This window comes from Erithacus rubecula, assembly GCF_903797595.1.
Source record: "Erithacus rubecula genome assembly, chromosome: 3".
NCBI classification, from domain to species: domain Eukaryota; kingdom Metazoa; phylum Chordata; class Aves; order Passeriformes; family Muscicapidae; genus Erithacus; species Erithacus rubecula.
This window is the reverse complement of record NC_136689.1, coordinates 78,721,617-78,741,848: the sequence shown is the minus strand read 5'-3', so window position 1 is coordinate 78,741,848 and position 20,232 is coordinate 78,721,617. Positions and strand designations below refer to the sequence as shown.

Below are 20,232 nucleotides of genomic sequence, written 5' to 3'. Positions count from 1 at the left end.
TCTGTAACTTATTTTTTACCTTCAGGTTTCTGGGATACATACTTATACTTGAAATACAATAATACATTTTTTAATCATGCTTCAGTCTAAAGGATAAATGAAAGATTGACCTTCAATTCTTCTTTAAAAGTGAACAATATACTATGGGTAAACACAGTACTTCTACAATGATTCAGAAAACGAATTTGAGCTTGATTTTAAAATTCCCACCTTAATTTACAACTTTAATTTAAATATTTGCATATGTCTAGATGCATATTCATTAATTCTTTAGGGAAAAGAGTGAACCTGGAAATGAATATGGAATTGTGATGCTTCACAAAGATGCAGTTTTTGGTTTTTTTTAAATCACACAGAATCACTACATTGAAAGAGATCTTCAAGATCATGGACTCCAACCCATACCCTACCATACCCTACCATCTCAACTAGACTGTGGCACTGAGTGCCACATCCAGTCTTTTTTCAAACATATGCAGGGATAGTGATTCTACTACCTCCCCAGGCAGACCATACTAGTACTTAATTATTCTTTCACTGAAAAACTTTTTTCTCATATCCAACCTATATTTCCCTTGACACAGTTTGAGACTGTGTACTCTCATTCTGTCATTTGGTGCCTGGAGAAAGAGACCAACCCCCACCCGACTACAAACACCTTTCAGGGTGCCGTAGAAAGTGATAAGGTCACTCCTGAGTCTCCTTTTCTCCAGGCTGAACAGCCCCAGCTCCCTCAGACATTCATCACAGGGTTTGTACTTCAACTCCTCACCAGGCTTGTTCCCTCTGGATGTGCTCAAGTGTCTCAATGTTCTTCCTAAACTGAGGGCCCAGAACTGGACACAGCACTCAAGGTGTGGCCTCACCAGTGCTGAGTACAGGGGAAGAATGACCTCCCTGCTCCTGCTGGCCACACCATTCCTGATCCAGGCCAGGGGCCATTGCCCTTCTTGGCCACACCATTCCTGATCCAGGCCAGGGGCCATTGGCCTTCTTGGCCACACCATTCCTGATCCAGGCCAGGGGCCATTGCCCTTCATTGGCACACTGCTGGCTCATGTTCAGCCAGCTGCACCAGCACCCCCAGGTCCCTTTGTGCCTGGGCACTGTCCAGCCACACCATCCCAGCCTGTGACACTGCAGGGGGTTATTGTGGCCAAAATGCAGGAACAGCACTTGGACTTGTTAAACTTCCTCCTGTTGGACTCTGCCCATCCATCCAACTGTTCCAGGTCTCTCTGCAGAGCCCTCCTACCTTCCAATGGATCAACACATGGTTACAGCTTAGTGTCATCTGCAAATTTACTGATGAAGACCCAGTACCCTCATCCATGTCACCAATAACAATATTGAACAGGACTGGCCCCAGCAGAGACCCCTGAGGGACAGCACTGGTGCTGATTCCCAGCTGGATTCAGATCCATTCACCATTCTCTGGGCCCGTCCATCCAGCCAGTTCCTAACCCAGCACAGAATGCTCCTGTCCAAGCCATTTGCAGCTTTTCCAGGAGTGTGCTGTGGGAGACAGTGCCAAAGGCCTTGCTGAAATCCAGGGAAACAGCACCCACAGCCTTCCCTGCATGCTCCAGGCAGGTCACCTGGTCATGAAAGGAGATCAGGTAGGTCAAACACAACCTGCCCCTCCTAAACCCACACTGGCTGGGTCTGATACTCTGGGCATCGTGTCAGGGCTGTGTGATGACAGTACAAACTGTTCCATTACTTTAGGCTAGCTGGTCTATAATTACCAGGATTCTCCTTCCCACCTTTTTTGAATGAGTGTCACACTGGCCAGCTTCCAATCATGTGGAACCCCCCCAGTGAGCCAGGACTGTTGGTAAATGATGGAGAGAGGCTTTGCAAGCTCATCTGCCTGGGATGAGCTTCCTCATCACCCTGGAATGGATCCCATCTGGTCCCATAGATTTATGAACATCCAAGGGGCTCAGCAGTTCTCTGACTGCCTCCTCCTGGATAACAGGTGACCATTCTGCCCCCTGACACCATCTGCCATCCCAGGAGGACACCTGAAGGCAAGCTATCTTCTAAGGACTAAGACTAAGGACTGAGGCAAAGAAGACATTAAGCACTTCCACCTTCTCTCCATCCAGAGTTACTACGTTCCCTCCCTCACCCAATAAGGAACAAAGGGTCTTACCCTTCCTTTTGCCATTAACATATTCGTAAAAGATATTATTTTTAAATTTTAAATTAATATATGTTAATCTCTCTTCTTATTTTCAGAGCTGTTTTACAGGTTTGTCTCTCTATTGAAACTAAACCACTCTTTGAACAACCTGACTAGCATGATAGTTATTTAATTCTTTTTCTCTATTTTTAATATCTTTTCACGGTGTAAGAAAATATATAGATGTGATTTTTCTACAAGTATCAGACAAAAGTGGAGGTTAAAAATCTGAATGTTCTGCTTTGTGGGCTTAACAGAGAATGAAATGTGATAAGCTTATGAAGGATTTAAACAATACACCATTGTGATTTTCTTACTATTACAGGTCATTATCATCATAGTGATAATAAGACAAGGGTGGATATTAAGAGAAATAGAGATATAAAGTGCATTTATTAAATCAAAAAGGCAATTATGTAACTGTATAACAAAACCTTCTATGAAATACTGTAGATGGAAATAGAAAAAAATAATTCTGTTGCATTTCCCCAAGAAATATTGCAAATTATTCTGCCCTGTTGATATGGAGACTTATTTTCAAACACCAAAATGGCTAAACAAAATATGCCTCTGTACCATCACTTGCAAGAAACAGAAAAGCTTAAGCTTTCTATTATTCAAGTCTCTTAGTTTTCCTTACTCCATTGTAGGATACTTGAAGAGAAAAAAAGTATGCAAGTGACCCGGAAAACTCATAAATCATTGCTCATTGACATCTAATTAAACTTCAGTAAATTAAATTAACTGAAGCAATAAAAAAAAAAAAATATAAAAAAAAAAGCTACATTCTGGGACTTGAAAAATCTTGCAGTTCGTTCATGTAAGACCTTAGCACAAAATCATTAATATTTTTGGTCTTGGAGTTTTTGTCCCCATGTGAAGTAAAAAACAGGCATAAAAACATCTGTTCTAGATGTGTTACAGGAATAAAAATAGGGTATGTCAGTTTTTTATCATTCCAAAATTTAAACTAAATTATTCTTTCCCCATGCTCAATATCAAAGGCCTTTGCATTTCAGAGGTTGTTTACATAGTACTGCTATTCCTAGAGAACAACAATAATCTAAGGATCTTTGAGCCTATTACAGCATTGAATTTTACAGTTAAAAGCCTTTAGGAAAGTCTATTTTCATTGCTGCTCTGCTAGTATATTATTAGACAGAGAAGCAAAAATTAACAGGGAAGTTAAGACTTTAAATTTAAGAAAAAGCAACTACTAATGAATAAAATTTCCTGCTTTGTGTCCAACTATATGCAATACATAGCAATCTTAAAATGGGACATTCACTTGTCCAGTGTCTTAGCAATTAGAAAAGATAAAAAGAAGGGTTAAAAACGTACATGCATAATTTAATATATTTAATAATACTAATTTCAAATTATATACAAACAGCTATACCACATGGTGCTTAGTGTATTAAAAGTTTCTATCACCAAATAGCTGCTTAACTTAGGAAATGGGAAAGGTGTGGCTCTTTCTCGGAAGAGAGCTTTGGAAGCAGTAGAAGGAAAACACAGAAAAACTCTGTATTAAATTATTCTTATCTGGGTGAGACCCTGAGTATTTAAGCAATCTAGTGCAGTTTTGTTTTTCAATTCTGGGATGCAACAACCATAGTTTTGAAAGATAGTCTATAAAAAGCAAGCACAAATAATATTTTAGATTTATGTTCTTTAACTTTGGCACTGACTCCTTCATATTCTCTTTTTCCTATTATATTTCAAATAAATATTGATGTTCTTCCTTATAGTATTGGAAATTACTTTAAATCAACACTGAAATGAGATACATTTTTGATAATGCTTGTCAACAAAGTCTGATGGTCTATTACACATCCCCAGACTTCTATGCAGGGGAGAGAATTTAACTCATTTATCCACTACTAAGAATCTGAAAGGAGCAATTTTAACCAAAAATTATTTGCATACCTTCTAAAATAATTAGCAAGCTTCCTAATGCCCCACTGGGTATTCTGAGAGAAATTCCATAGTACCTCTTCAACTAGAAGTCTTCCTCATGGTTGTAGGCCAAAATTTAATATATATTTATTTTGTGAAGGGAATATTTACGAGCTATCCATTCTACACAGAAATTTGAACTAATGACTTAAAGAATGTTGTAAATAAAAAAGTGTTGATCTAGGTACTAGTCATTAAAAAATTAGACCTTTCTTCAAAGCCATATGTCTGGGAGGACAGAAAGAACATACAAATTAATAACATATGCAGCCCAATAATGACTGCAGAACAAATTCCCTCTCTAAAAAAGAATAAAATAAATTTCTAAAAAAATTGTTTCCATTTTAAAATAGAACAATTTTGGGATGTATCTATCAATGGAAATAAGGAGAATCCCCAAAAGAATCCTTTCTTTACTGTTTTCCAGAGGAAAAATTTGCAAACATACAACATTTTTAAAAGTACTTCTCTCCCCTGTAGATTTAATTCCCATGTGTTATAGTGTCTCAAAAAAGGATATAGTCACTTTTCAGTTGAATTAGCAAAACTTTCTCCCAGTAGCTACCATGTAAAGAGTTAAATACCTGCCTTTAGCACAGAAAATATCCACCTCTCCATTAAATAAAACAGATTACAAATTGGTACAAATAACATTTCCACTAATAGGATTTCTGATGAATCATAAAACTTTATGAAAAAGGGCAATTTGTGTACCATTCCTCGGCAGCCATTCCATGCCTCAAATTGGAATTTAAATCCAGATCCAGTCAGACTCATTCAAAAATCTTTCGAACAGAGAATTCAAGCTCTAAGTGGAAATTCAGATCTACTTGAGACTAAGATGCAAAGTAACTGGCAGCTAAACCAAGCAGTGTGCCTTTTTTTTGGAAGACTATTTCTATGAAGTTGAAGCTTCTAACTTCTCAAACTGGAGCTTCTAACTCCTCAGTCTTCTGGAAAAGATCAAGCACTAACCTATACTAAATATCAATTATATGCTCATTTACATGTCTCAGCCACCTCATCAGTTATGTCTGTTTCTTTCACAAAGAAAATTAAACTATCTCAGATTATTATTCTGATTCTCATATACTCTAGTGGCAAAGTTTTATCTTTCCTAGATCTAAGCCAGATGTTTTTGCTTGCCTGACCAAAAAGAAGTAATTTCAACAATCTCAATATATATATATTTTTAATGACTCATGCTCACTAGTCCACCTCTATCTACTACTTCTATTTCCAATCTTATAGAGATTTTTCAGCTTGCCAAAGATGTGCCTTAGAGCTGAGATAGAAATTAATAACATTTTGTCTAAGTTGAAGATTGATCTACCCATAACAGTTCATGCACTCCACTTAAAAGTGTCTGTAGAATATCTATAAGCCAATGCTATAGAGCTGCAGTTTCTTAATAGATTATAGTTGATAAGAAAACATTTATTAATATCTCACTTATTCTGTCATGCATTCCTTTAACTTACTGAGATAAATCATTATTTCAAGACTTTATGAGAGGGTATCTTTTATCAATCTTTTATTTTCAATCTCTTCTAATGATTTTTCAATTATAACAGTTTTATTAGAGAATAAATCAATTTTTTTTTTTTTTTTTTATTGAACAATTTGGAGACTTGTGAAATCTGGATTCAATTGCCAACTTTTTTTCTCTAGATTTCACATGTGAAACTATGAAAGAAAAGTATTCTGGACAGTAATAACACCTAAAGTGGAAAAAATTAAAACTTGAAACTTCACTCTTTGTAAAACTGTTTCATTTAACTACAAAAATATCTAATCACAAATACTTTAACAGGTACATTTGCCTACTGAAACTTCTTTTGTTTGCTTGGCCACTGACTTGATTCAAAACCAGTGACAGGCAGTTGCTTTGCTCTCCCTGTTTAGGAGACAGTTGGACCAAAGACAGAAAAGTCTCAGTAGCAGCCAAGAAAAATCAAGAATTTTTTTAATGCCCTGCAAGAAATAGGTGTCTTTCATGCCCTTAGGGACTTTTTGAGAAGTTGTAGCTTAATTAAAAAGGCATTGGAAAAATATTTTAATAGTCTTTAATAGGGAACAAGGCATAATCTCTCTAGTTGAATTCTCCATCTACTCGGTTTGACAGCTGCATGGTCACATGAATTGCGTGCTCTGCATGCACATTAAAACAGTGCCAGTGAGGGGATTTGGGAGAACTCCTCCCCATCCACAGCAGCCTCTTCTCTCCTGGATCAACCATTCAACAAGGAGGTGCAAGAAATGGGTTTGAACTCTGAACAGTACAGGAAATTAAACCTCAGCTCTACATTCCCCACAAATGTTGCTGCCATCCAGATGCTGCCATCAGCAGACTGACCCTTGTCTCTTGTGTTGATGTGTTTATTGCAGAGAATAATCCTCAAGAAATGTATCCAGCTTTCTCACTGCATCTCTACTTGATCATGTCCCTATACAGGGTTTCACCATTTTTAACCCCTTCAGGAAGATATATTAAAATGCAAATAACAATACTTAAATTACTGCTTTTGGTTTAAGAAATGCTATATAAGCAGAGAGGATATGGTTAAAACTACAGCATAAAATCTTAGGATGAGGTCTAAATGAGTTGGGGAAATGAAAGCTGTCTGTCAGGACTTGGCAAAGAGATGATGGACAAGAATTTCAAGCTTGGCTCTAGCACCTCACTCACTCTTTCTTTTCCTTGGGGAGATGTCAAGAAATGTCAAGTAGGCTATGTAGATCAAGGCATGATCTGTAACAACATCGAGCAATCATTTCCTGATTTTACCAAACAATATTCTCATTTTGAATTCTTATTTAAATTACCCAAGTTCTGTCTACAAAAGTACTCAGTATTAAAAATAAATGGAAGGATCATGAAAAATGATATCAGCATCTTTAAAGAAGGCCAGCGAAACATTTTTTTGGTCCTGCATCACACTAAAATAACTTGGCATATAAAAACACACATTCTTCCAGCTTAGAAAAGGAATGCATTTCAACAATGTCAGATTCAACATTACATAGAATACCAAGACTTTTGGGGCACCAAACCTACAGAAAAAACACATTGTACATATTTATTGATTGCACATTTATTACTACATTTGTATCAAGCAGATGCTGCCAATATATACATTGACCTCTGAGCATGTGCTATGAGTCTATCAGTACCAAAACTGCCATCAGATGTTTTCAGAAGTCTCAAATGGTTTGGTGTGTTGGATATGAATTCTCATTTTAAACCAACCCTATCAGAAGAAATTATTATGGCAGGGCTGCTTAGGGCTGGACTTAAGGTAGTACTCACTAGGCAGTGAGGTTTTTGATTGGTGGTTTGTTTTGGTTTTGGTTTTTCTTTTTTTCAATATCCAGGTTTTACTGCACTAAAAATGACACATACACACACAAAATCTGAAGCCCTGAGGCAAGGAAGACACAAGAATTCTTATGGTTCTAAACAGGAAATATTAAATTTGTCAAGAGAGGCACAATCTCAATATTCTGAATTCTAAAAAGAGAAAGAAATAAAACTTTAAGGTTTTTACTGGGGACTGGTTGCTGCAGCTGACTATGAAACAAACAACAAAGTCTGTATTAATTTCCCAAAAACTCCTCATGAAGAAAAAGTATTTCAATTTTGAAGAAATCTTCTAAAATGTTTAATCAATATCTAGGACTGGGCTTCACAGATCATAGAGATAAGCACCTCTGAAGAGTTGTGTAACCTCTAACTAAATTAGTAAGGTAATACACATAGATATTAACTGCAAGATGAAGTGCTTTTGGGGGATTTAAGGCTTGATATCTGACACAGAGCAGCCGTGAAGAATGCCACACTGTGCACAAAGGAAAAAAGTACTATCCAATAGAGGCACTGGATCCCTGCCAGTCATCCAAAGCTGAGATATATAAACTCTGATTGGATCTGACTGGACAGGGAGTGCTTACTGCTCCTGTTATTATTTATTGCCTTACTTTGTACCACCAAAACAATAAATACCTTGTAGGACCCAAGACATGCTATGAATATGATAGTGCTTTCCCAGTGAATAAAGTTTTCAGTTCCCAGATCAAAGAAGCATTTAGATGCACAAGTGGAGAAAACTGTTTGTCAGACAATACCTTGCCTGATTTCTTAACCGAGTCGTATGAGGTTACTTCCATTGGAAGTGTCAGAAAGACAACTGACTACTGTATGGATCCAGAGGCATCACCAACTTCACAGAAGAGAAAGTTTCAGGAATTATCCTCTACTCAAACTCATTTGTAGTTTGCATAGCACATGCCTCAGATGCACAGGCCCCTAGACGAATCAAATCCAGTACATATGGATATACATACCACTATGCGACCTGCAATTTCAGAGTAAAACACAGCTTTCCTGAGAAATACAGAAGGAAAGAATGATGCTGATTTTTTTTTCTAATCATAGTAAATAAGAAGTTAAATGGACAAGAAACAAAGTTTGAATTAGAGAAAAGAATCTCAGAACCTCTCACCAGAAGTTGTAAGTCTCATTACTCTCCCTACTACATTAAAGTAGCCATAGCCATAGTACTTAGGTACAATATACATTGCATACAGTCATATCACATTATATTCTTTATATAATGGTCTAGACAGGATATCTGGCAATAACCAGAAAGTCTCACAGAGCTTGCCAGCTGAATATCTTTGTGTATTTCTTAGACAAGTGATGCAACCACTATTCTGGCTGCAATCATTGCTATTCCTCATAAAGGTGTGTAGACGTAGAACCAAATTTCCAAGGTTGATGGGATAAGAAAGAAAAATTTAAAACCCCTAGAAATCAGAAGAATGAATCTCTAAACAAATAACTGCTTCAAATAATATGACCCTTACCCAATGACCTGATTACAATAGAATGCATGGAACCTAATCCATCTTTAGTGATAAACCTGCAGGTTACAGCACAAATACCAGAAAATATAATATATATAATATAATATAATATAATATAATATAATATAATATAATATAATATAATATAATATAATATAATATAATATAATATAATATAATATAATATAATATAATATAATATATATAATATAATATAATATAATATAATATAATATAATATAGCACCTTTACATTTTGATGACTTACAAGACACATAACAAATAAATAAGGCTTTTTTTTTTTTGAGACATTCTTTAGCTTGTTAAGATTTGCCGTGTCCTACGACCAGAGCTAGGTAAGAGCAAGGGGAATTGGTTCCCAATGATTACTAATGCCACTGCTTGTAAATGCCTAGTTATAAACCTCTGGATTAATTGAGGTTTTTCAGGAAAAATGATGCAGAATGAAGAAGATTGTAAATATCAACAAAACCAGGAATTCAGTAGAATATCCCATTTAATTACTGCATTCCTGGCAGCTCACATTAAATCTTGTATGTATCATGGAAAACTACTTGTGACCCAACTCTGGGATTTTTAGGATCAAAGCTGAGTTTCATGAAAGGTTCAAATTTTTCTTTCTCCACATGTTTTAATTATTCCACTTTCTTCTTTGGTTGGTATGGGTTTATTGAGTCACTCCTATGCATATTCACCTTAAAAAAAAAGGGGTTTTTTTTAAAGTAAAAGACCCTGCAGAACTCTCTAAAGAAGTTTCAGCAGCATATGACAAACTCAAGTCCCTTCAGAGGGAGCTTCTACCCCACATCTCTCAGGAGGAGTCCTGAATACTGTGTACTCACACAGTTGGTACAAAGATCAAATTCCACCCCAAAATAAGGCTAATTCCAATACTGTTTCCAAAATTAAGATCAAGCCTGTTGACTGGCACTGCACAGTACTGGGGCAAAATGAGTTTTGAAGGTAGGTGTAGATCATACTAGACCTTAGCTTTGAAGACAGCAGGACAACACTGAGCACGATGTAAGATACCTCTCTTGCTCACAGCTTCATATTACATAGTAATAAATGAACATAGGGATTCTCAAGTCTAGTTTCTCTCCCAGGAAGAGAAATTTCTAGTTGCTCTTCCAGTTCCAACAAAAAAAGGAGGAAGTAGGAAAGGCTACTTGGCCATTTTAAGTTTATAAAGTAGTCAAACAGGATTTGAAAGCTCAGCATCACTATGATAAAGAGGAGCTGTTCTTCTTTTTAATGGAAGGTTGAGACTTTGTCTCCAGCTCTTTACAATCTGTTTCCCTCCCTGGCCCACACATTAATCTCACTCCCATGCAAGCAGAGCCAGCTGTTCTCCAGCCAGTAGCTTCTTCTTGCAGCAATTCTGATTTCCAGTGGCAGCACAGAAGTGCAAACACCGTATGTTCTTCGGACATTTATTTATAGTCTTTATCTGACAGAGCTGGGCAATTATAAAGACATAATGATAATTTGTGAACAGACAAAAAGGGCTTCTCCTACTTAAATTTGTCCCTGGAGAAAACAGAACACTTTTTACTTGCAGCAGGCAATTCACGAACATGATAACTAAAATATGAACAAACTCTATGAGCAAATAGCAGCAACAAACTAATCAAAACCATGACCTATTTATGGGTTGATTATAATAACAAAAAATGACTACAAATAAGTGCTGGGTAATTTGCAAACCAAATAAAGGGCTACAATTCTCACATATAAATTGCTGTCAATGAATAATTTAACCAGCTCCAGTTAGAGCCGTCTATTTATTAAGAAAGCTCACCAACTGGATCTGGCAGAATAATTTATCTTTATATATGGTGATAAAGCCAAGGGAAATCAGTACTGCTGGACATTTTAAATGCTGGGTTTGTTCCTCTGGAGCCCCATACTATCATTTATAACCCTGTAGCCCTGATTTTAGTTGAATCCACTCTCATTTAGTAACATTTTAAAACCACTTTGCCTGGTACAGATGACATAATACATAGGGCAGGGAAAAATCAACATTTCTTTGTTTAAATTATCCAGATAGACAACAAAGGCTTGCATTATCCTTCTTTGCCTTCAGAGATACTTTACATGGAGAATAGCAGAAATATGATAGCAGAATATAGAGCAAGCCTTCTTAGAAAAGCTAGCATAAATCCCAGGGTGAACATTAGATTCTTCAAGATAAAACCATGCAATCTTTTGCATCTTTTTTTGAACTTTGCAGCAAAATGTTTCCTGAAAAGATTAACAATATAAACAAAGTATGAATTCAGCTAGGGTTTTCCTTTATCACAGATAGGTGTCACTGCAAAAGCAAACGAGAGTAAGCTTATTAATTTTATGGTTTTCTGTCTGACTTTTTGAAACAAATGTTCGAGATCATCATGTTGCTATCAGGACTAGTGTCTTCCAGCTTGCACCAGCTTTCCCAATCAAAGTAACAGATGAGCATCCTTGCTTCAAGCTTCTTAATATGGCACTGCATAAGGCCAGAAAGTGACAAGTTACAGGGAAATAGTTTTAAAGCCACTGCAAGGGTGCTTTACAACTCTGTACAAACACACTATACCTTCATCAAGCAAAGGCATAAAAAACAAAACTATTGTGTTTTCTGTACCAACAAAAGAGAAATGTTTTTAAAAGCTGACAACTGTGTGCCCCATTATCCACCTGTACTCTGATTCCATTGTTTCCCTTTTTGAGCTAGAAATAATTAATACATACATATAAATAGGCTACCTATTGCTTTTACAGTTGCCTTCTGACTTGAATTACAACTACTTTGGTCCTTATCATTACTGCATTTATATTGTAATTTCTAGACAAAGAAAGTGGTTCTTAACTGAGATGAAAAGTCTTCATCTCCTTTCTACAGAAATTATCTACAGATTATTTCCAAGAACCTCAATGCACTTTAAGATTAATGCAGTCAGGAGTAGCACCAAATTGCAAAAAAAATGCAGCCAACTTAAGCTTCACTGCTCTCTTCACCATGTATGAAACATATGTAAGCACATACTTCTGCTTATAACTTTCAGGTTGGCAACTGCACAGATACTACATATATTCTGACACCATGCATATTAAACTGTGAAAGCTGCACACTTTGATCAGAAGCTGTAGTCTGCCAGGAAAATGACAATATTTCATCAGAGATTTTCAAGCAACAATGCACACAACTTTTTTTCTTGCTAAGACCTTGGGTTGTTCCCTAGAATAAAAATGTAGTATACTGATTGCAAATCAAAATGTACAAGATAGAACTGTAATAAAATCACAGAGGAATCAAATCAGGGACTACTTTGCATCAGTTTAATCCCATCTAGCAGGACAAACAGAAGAAATACAAAGTGTTATGATGGCATTCCCAAATAGTTTCAAGCAAACTCCCAAATCCCTTTATTAGTTTGGGACTAGTTTCTGTATAATCTATAGTTTCAGGGCTTCATGAGAAAAAATGCTACATTTGTGGATATTTGCTACCTGTTTTTTTCCTTTCTAAAGGCAAATGTATGAAAATTCCATCTGCATTTTCCAAAAATACATTTTGAAATTTCTCCATGAAACCTCTCTTCTTGCTCATTATTATTGCTGTATGTGTTTCATCAGAATTATTTTTATCATTATTCTCTGCTTTGCTACCTGCAATTTGTAGAACTTCTTGCAAACCTCTTGTAACATCCTCCAGTGACCTTTAAGCCTCAGATAAAACCTGGATTTATGGCATAAAAATTGTGATTCACTTCAGTGAACAATCCACTCTTCAGAGATATGCAAGGTAGCCAACAATAAATCTTTCTTCAGGTTTCATACTTTCTTTCTAGGTCAGCCATACCCCAATTTCATCAATAGTGTATTATAAATCCCTAATAACTAAGATCTACCACTGGGCATATACCATTTCTACTCAGGATATGGAGGGGACATTCTCTGTCCCGTGTGGTCGAAGAACAGAAAAAAAACATGGGAGTTTTTTCACCAAGCAGTTTTTAAGGATGTCCTTTAAAGTTTTTCACTAGACAGTGCAAGTATTACCTTTTCTGAACTCAGAAGTTTATTGTGTGCTCACAATGCCCTGAAACTAGACACTATATCTAAGAATTGCCTCATTTGAGTAAATAAATACCTTTTGAAACAGTCCTCTGAATAAGGGCTACCTGCTTTTGCTGCAGCATCCTATTTTGGAAAAACATATCAGCAACATTTCTAACCAGGGGACACCTAGGCACTTAGAGCGTAGGAAATAAATAAAATGGAGAAAAGAAATATGAAGAGAGGTGAGAAGGGACAAAAGGGAAGGAAACAAATTATGACATATTGTTTGGATTTTTTTAAACTAAGAAAGAAGCATTTCAGACAAAGATTTTTAAGAATATTTAGTGTTTCTATAGCTTGCTGTTTGTTTCATGCATTGTTATAAATGATTTTTAGTCCAGAACATCTGTGAATGCTTTCCTTGGCCTTCCTTTTTAAATCATGGAAAATCGTTCCAGGGATTTCTTCTTGCCTAAAGCCAGCAGCACAAAATGTGCAGGAATTTATATATCCCTTCATTCTGTGTTATAAATCAGTACAGTGGAAGATTAAGACGTTTCTCCAAAGTACCAAAGTATATTTTTATATAAGCAGTAGCTGTTAAGCCCCAGCACACCACAATCTCCTAGCAGAATGATGACTTGGCAAAGGTTTAGGAAATTAAGACTGTTGACTCAGCAGATTAATGCATTTGTTTGCTAACTCCCAGTCTCTCCTAAAGCAATACTACATCAATTTAAGATTTCATGAAATTAGATTCACTTTTATACTCCAAGGATTATTCTACCCTGTAATATTTTTATTCTAACAAAAGGGTGGGTTGGTGAGAAAAGAACTTCTCTTAACTATTTGGCCATCTGTTTCAAAAATTGGGATTTTTGCTTTGAATAACAAAGACAGCAGAACATTAATTTTTATTAAATCAAATCTGTATGCCTACTTTTCCACTGAAGCTTTGTGCATTTTAAAAGAAAATTTTTGCAGAACATTGGAATGAATTATACCTACAAAAGTTATGGTGTATCTCTCTCACAGCATGTTTGGGTCCATCCTGTTTTACACTGCTAAGTGTGAATTGCTTACTGACAGAACTTACATCAGAGTTGAATGTACTTTCCTTTAGGCAGCAGAAAGTACAATGACATCTATTATCACAGTGTTGAATAAAAATGCAATTTAGCCCAACCAATTCGACATCATACTGGCAGACTAGAAGCACAGGATAATTTAGGTTGGAAAGGAGATCAGAAGGTCTCAAGTTCAACTTTCTGCTCCAAAGACAGCTACCTGTAACAGACTGTGTTGCTGTCTGGCCTCAAAAACCCCCAAGAATGGAGACTGCACAACCTGTTGCTTGGTTGTCCGAGAAGTGAGAAAGTTTTTCTTTATATCCAGTCCAAAATTCCCAGAGTGTTGTCTCATCTTCCCACCATGCACCAGTGTGAATAGCATGTCTTTGTTCTCCATGTAAACTCCCTGTAGGTATCAGCAGGATGCTCTAGCACCCTGCTCCCCACAAAGCCTTTTTTCCTCAAGGATGAACAAGGCCAGCTGCCTCAGCTTCCCTTCCTAAGGCACGGTGCTCCAGCCTCCAACAGAAGGTGGCATGCCACTGAATTTGCTCCATTTTATCCATGCCCTTCTTGTACTGGGGGAGGCCAAATCTGGGGAACAACCTCCTCCTTTGATCTCCTGGCTGTGGCCCTGATGTCCCAAGTGATGGCATCCCTTCAGCATGCCTAAGTCCTTTGGGTGGCACATCCTCCAGTGTAACCACTGGTACCCTGGTGAGGTGTCACCTGCACATGATAGCATGTATTCCTTGTCCTCCTCACGTTCATTGATTTTAAAATGTTGAATAGTACTTGGGTCTTTATCACTTCTATACATCATATTGAAACCACCGCTGAGCCTGACATCCTAGCAGGTTTTATAGATCCAGCTGCCCACCCATACAGATCCTATACCCTAATTTGGAGGTATGAATATTGTTGGAGACAGTGTTGAAAGTCTTCCCTAAAGCTGAGGTGCTACTTTCTCCTCATTCACAAATCCAGATGTTTTACCACAGAAAATAATCAGATTTTCAGATGAGCTTAACCCTTGAGTAATCCATGCTGAATGTTCCAAATCACTTTTTTCTCCATCATGTGCCCAGAGAAGTGTGCCAAGGAGGTGTGCTCCTTGATTTTCCTAGGGATCGAATGCCCACTAGACTGCTGCTCTCCAGTTGCTTCCCATTCTAAGGAATCATAGAAGTGTTAGCTTGGAAAAGACCCTTAAGATCACCAGGTCTGATTGTTAACTCAGCACTGATGAATCCACCACTAAGCCAAGTGCTTAAGCCCCACATCTACATGTCTTTGAAATACCTCCAGGGACTCACCACTTCCCTTAGCAGTCTGTTCTAATGCCTGAATCCTGTTTCAATGATTTTTTTTTTTTTTTTTTTCCTAAAATCGAATCTAAATCTCTGGCAAAACTGGAGGCTATTTCCTCTTGTCCTATTGTTTGTTATTTGCGACAAGAGACTGACCTTGACCTGGCTACACCATCTTTTCAGGCTATTATAGACAGTAATAATGTTGCCCCCAAGCCTCCTTTTCTTTAGGCTAAAAACCCCCAGCTCCTCCAGCACCTCAATATCCTTCTTGTAGTGGAGGGCCTGAACACAGGTTTCAAGGTGCAGCCACACAAATGGTTTAGCACAGGATAAAGATCACACCCTGCTCCTGCTGGCCACACCATTGCTGATACAGGCCAGAATGCCCTTGGCTTTCTTGGCCACCTGGGCACAGCTGGATCATGTTTCCTTGCTGTTGACCCTCAGGGCCTTTTCTGCTTGTCAGCTTTTATCCCTTTGTCACTTTTTTCAAAGATGGAGCATTGTGGTAAAAATTTAATTCCAAATTTAATTTGCCACCACTTTTAATCATGCAAATAAATTAAATAAGGTAAGACATAACAAAATTATTTCTCAGACTGGTAGTAACTATCAGTCCAGTCTTTTATCTCTCCCAAACATGCACATGCTCTATAGTGTTAGGAGCTTGGGATAGAGGACGTTTTATGTGGGAGTAAAGCTGGACACGGGAAATTCAAAAGCCTTAAACTTGCTTTGTTTCCAAAATTTTCATTTATTTTCAAAGTTAAGCCCACAGCCTTTTAGTTTCTGTTGTTTGTAGAACTAGTGGCATTTTTCTCAGTAATCTTTTACCATATTCAGTTTGTGATGAAAACTCAATGCTAACGACTACACAGTTTCTACATAAGCAAAGCTCAGGAAAAAGAAGATGCTGCACAATTTACAATAAAATTAAATTAAAATTATGATCTGCACCTCCTACAATCTCAATTTGTAAATAAATTACACTGTGTAATTTGGTACATCTTGGGATTTTAAAACTACACTTATGCACTGTACCTGTGGTATTTGTACATAAATATGTGTGGTAATTTCAAACTCTACCATAAGTTAGTACCAATATTTCTTAGAAAGTATGACTTAACAATTACACTCAATTGGGGTAGAAGGAATGTTAACAAAATCCACTGGGATTCAGTGAAATACATGTGAAATAGAATTGACAACACCAAGAAAACTTCAAGAATAGAATGGGGTTTTTATCATATGCTTCCTCACACTTATAAAACATACACTGTCCAGTTACAGGAAAGCATCTGCTGAATTTAGACTAAAGATCCAGCTAAGATAAGTACCCTGCTTCCATGAATGATCAAAACCAGATACACAGAGAAGAATGAAAGGCAAGCATACCTCACAAGGAACATAGGAGTCGTATCCTTTTTTAGCAGCAAAAAAGAACACAGAATCACCCCTGAACAGAATTTATTAATGAACCATGAAGCGTAAAATTTTATATCCTCACTTGCTGACTCAAATGTAAATGGTAACACACCAAGGGAAACTGAAACTTGAAGACATTAAGAATTATGACAAAAGTCATTATTCTTCGTGCTTCCAAGACTGTAAATAATGTAAATATCCCACAATGCAGTGATAGTTTCCTCACATAAAACCAAATCAGTTCATATTTCTGTAATTCAGGTTCGGCCTGAAATACAAATTTCAGGAGGCCTCTACAATACAAACACCACCTAGTACTGACATAATTTCACTCAAAATGCACTGATTTATCAACCAGCAGGCAGTTTTGACCAGAACTGGTCAAATCCAAACTTAGTTTTAACTTATCAAAAGCTTTTCTGTCACTGCTCAGCTTTCAAGGAGCACGAGACAAACTGAACACTAACAAACCTTTGCTTTGATGAGCTCTTCCTTAGTAATGTGCATAGGCCCAAGTATTTAAAAACTATCCTATGTTTTCTACCATGAGGCTTTTAACAGAATAGTCCAGTCCAGTATTTCAGTCTCAGCTGGGGACATCCTTGTTCTGCAAAAACAGTTCAACACCCTCATTATTTTTAAGATTGAAATTTCAAACCAAGAAGGCAATAGCTCTAACCAAGGCTATATAAGGCAGAGGGTTATTGTTTCTTTTCATGATAAGCTTACATATAAATGGGCAAACAATGAGGCAGGGTATAAAACTGCTTAATTAATATTATAAAATAAAATACATTTGAGCAGAAAAATTAGAAATAGTAGCTGTATTTGATATTTACAAAGTTACTTCTTTATCTGAGAGTCCTAAACCATCTTGTCTTGGGCCCTTAACTTTGTATCCTGAACTAAGTAAATGGAACAAAAGATGGTGAAACTTTGGAAGTCCTGTTTGTAGAATTTCCAACATTTGATTTGATTTACAAGCTTCACAGCTTCAAAGAGAATAGGAAACAGACACCAAAATTGGAGTTCATGAAATAATATAAAAGATATTGTAATGGCTAAATTAATCTATCCAGAAAACGTAAAAGATAGACAGGTGATTGTGTCAAAGAGGAAAAGCTGATGTTCAAGGTACTGTACATGTATTTTGTAAGTAATTAACAGAACATTAAAACTCAAAGACCTCATAAACTTTTGCAATTATCACATCAATGAAGATTCATACCTGTGGCAAGATAGATGATATGGAAAAGCATGTCCTTGCCCTGCACAACATCCACAACCACATGGGAAAATCGGCTGTTGTCTTCCATGAAGTATGGAATTGGAATTACTGGTTGAACAACCTCATGCATTAAGAAGAATTTTTGTGCATCTTGAAGATTTCTCTCAGTCAGATTTACATACAAACCCTGGTCCATGGTGCCACACTGTAAAGACAGAACAGGAGCGTGACTATATGTGCCAACCAATAACAATATATTTATTCTCTGATTTACAGCACAAAAAAATAAAACCAAGAGCATATCTTTTAATGACAATGTGGAATTCAACTTTCAGGTGTGATTTTGGGGATAACCAGACTGTCCAAAAACTCAGTAAGTTCAGTTTTTCTGAGGCAGTACTACGGAAGCTCCCTAATTCTAAATAATATGGAAGAGCACTAGACTGACCAGCACAAGTGGATTATAGAGATATTTTGCTATATCTTATGTTCACAGGGCAGGAAGGAGAAAAACTACTGTTCAAAAAACCAGCTTATTTTCTGACTGGTTTTCTTTATAATTTTCACAGACCTCAGTGCTAAAGACAGATTTTCAAAGGAAGACCCATGCCCTACCACAGCCAGGTCTTACAGGAATTCCAGGTGAAAGTTCAACATGCAGCTCTAGAAGGTTTTTAGGACTCTGTCTTAAGTAGCAAAAATGGACAGTGCAGACTTTATTAAACATTATCCACAGCAAAGGCTTTTTTTGCTCTAAAACTGACCATATTTTAAATCTGAAAACTGTGCCCTTTTCTTACAGGAAAATATTCACTAGCTGCATGGGCAAGTTTCAAAGACAAATAAACAAGGCAAAGTAAGTGGGAGTTAGTTTTAACATATTTGTGTTCAGCTGACGATACAAAAGAGAAAATGCTCCCTAATGCATGGGAATATATAAACATTCACATGTTTACTCAGGCAGAATTGCATCAGAGAAATAAAGAACTACTTCACAACATTTATCAAATATTTGGGTGATGTGAAAGGCATAACCAAGTCACCATTTTCATTCTGCTTTAGTATGTCATAAATTATGCAAGAATTATAGCGTGAGCAAAATAATAGTGTGAAAAACCGTATTAGTTATTTTTTTATTATTACCACATTTTTCAATCCAAAATTGAGTGATTGTTCCAAATCCACAAATGTGAAAAAAAAAAAAAAGTCAAATTATTTCATAATGGGAGATCAGATGATGAAGACTGATAAATTAGAAACTGGAAGGAAACAGTTACTTGCTCTGTATGTCAGGCCAGTGGAAAAAAAAAAAAAAAGTCACACCAAAGAAGAAGTTCTCTGGATATGTCAAGCAGGAAAAATTCCAGCTGAACACTCATAGCACACTGAAATGCAAATGGTCCTTGGTCTTACAATAGACATTGCCCTATCTAAAGGTAAAAACAGAGATTTCTGAAGAAAACAAGGCTCCTCAAAAGTGGGACTCCAATAGCACTCTAAAATGGAAATAAAATCTAAATGGAAAATATTCCAGTACTATAATCCAGCCTCGTAAATGCAACGTCTAATGTAACTATATCTACATAACAGTCTCCCTTCAAATCACATACTTCTCTCTGCTGCTACTGAGTAGGTGAATACTCAGAGGATAAAAGTGCTTCTGGGACTACACAAACAAATTTCTGATCCTTTATCTTAAGGACTCTACAAAAGAAAAGATCTCTCTTGGAAGAAAACCGATGACTCAGTCAATGAATACATCTCATCCATGTGAGGTGTGACTCACAAAGTCAAGTCACAAAATATGGTTAAAGCTCTAATCATTAGAGTAGCTTCTAGTATGCATCACTGCTGCAGTTATGGAACCAGAAATGTAGCAGAAGGTTATTCAAGGGAATGAAAAGCAGCATCAGCAGAAGAAGTTGGACATGAGAGATACCTAGAGATCAGTTGACATCAGTTGCCTTCAACATTGTGTTGTAAAAGGCCACATTACAGCTTTAAACACTAGCTGTGCCTTCAAAGCTGTTTGTGGCTCAGTGAGATACGATGCAACTGTTGTCTTCTCTTGTAAATTGGTGGAAGTAGCAGCTGTATTATAATCAGCCGTGCCACC

At 36.8% G+C, this 20,232-nt stretch overlaps 1 protein-coding gene across 2 annotated transcripts in view; it reads right to left on the bottom strand.

Moving 5' to 3' along the window:
- SEMA5A (semaphorin 5A) overlaps positions 1–20,232 on the bottom strand; it is a 304,799-nt gene that overhangs the window by 96,527 nt on the left and 188,040 nt on the right. For both annotated transcript variants that reach the window (XM_079301152.1, XM_079301151.1), the window contains one exon: positions 18,117–18,321. In XM_079301152.1, coding sequence (XP_079157278.1) covers positions 18,117–18,321 — 205 coding nt within the window. The remainder of the gene's footprint in view (positions 1–18,116; positions 18,322–20,232) is intronic.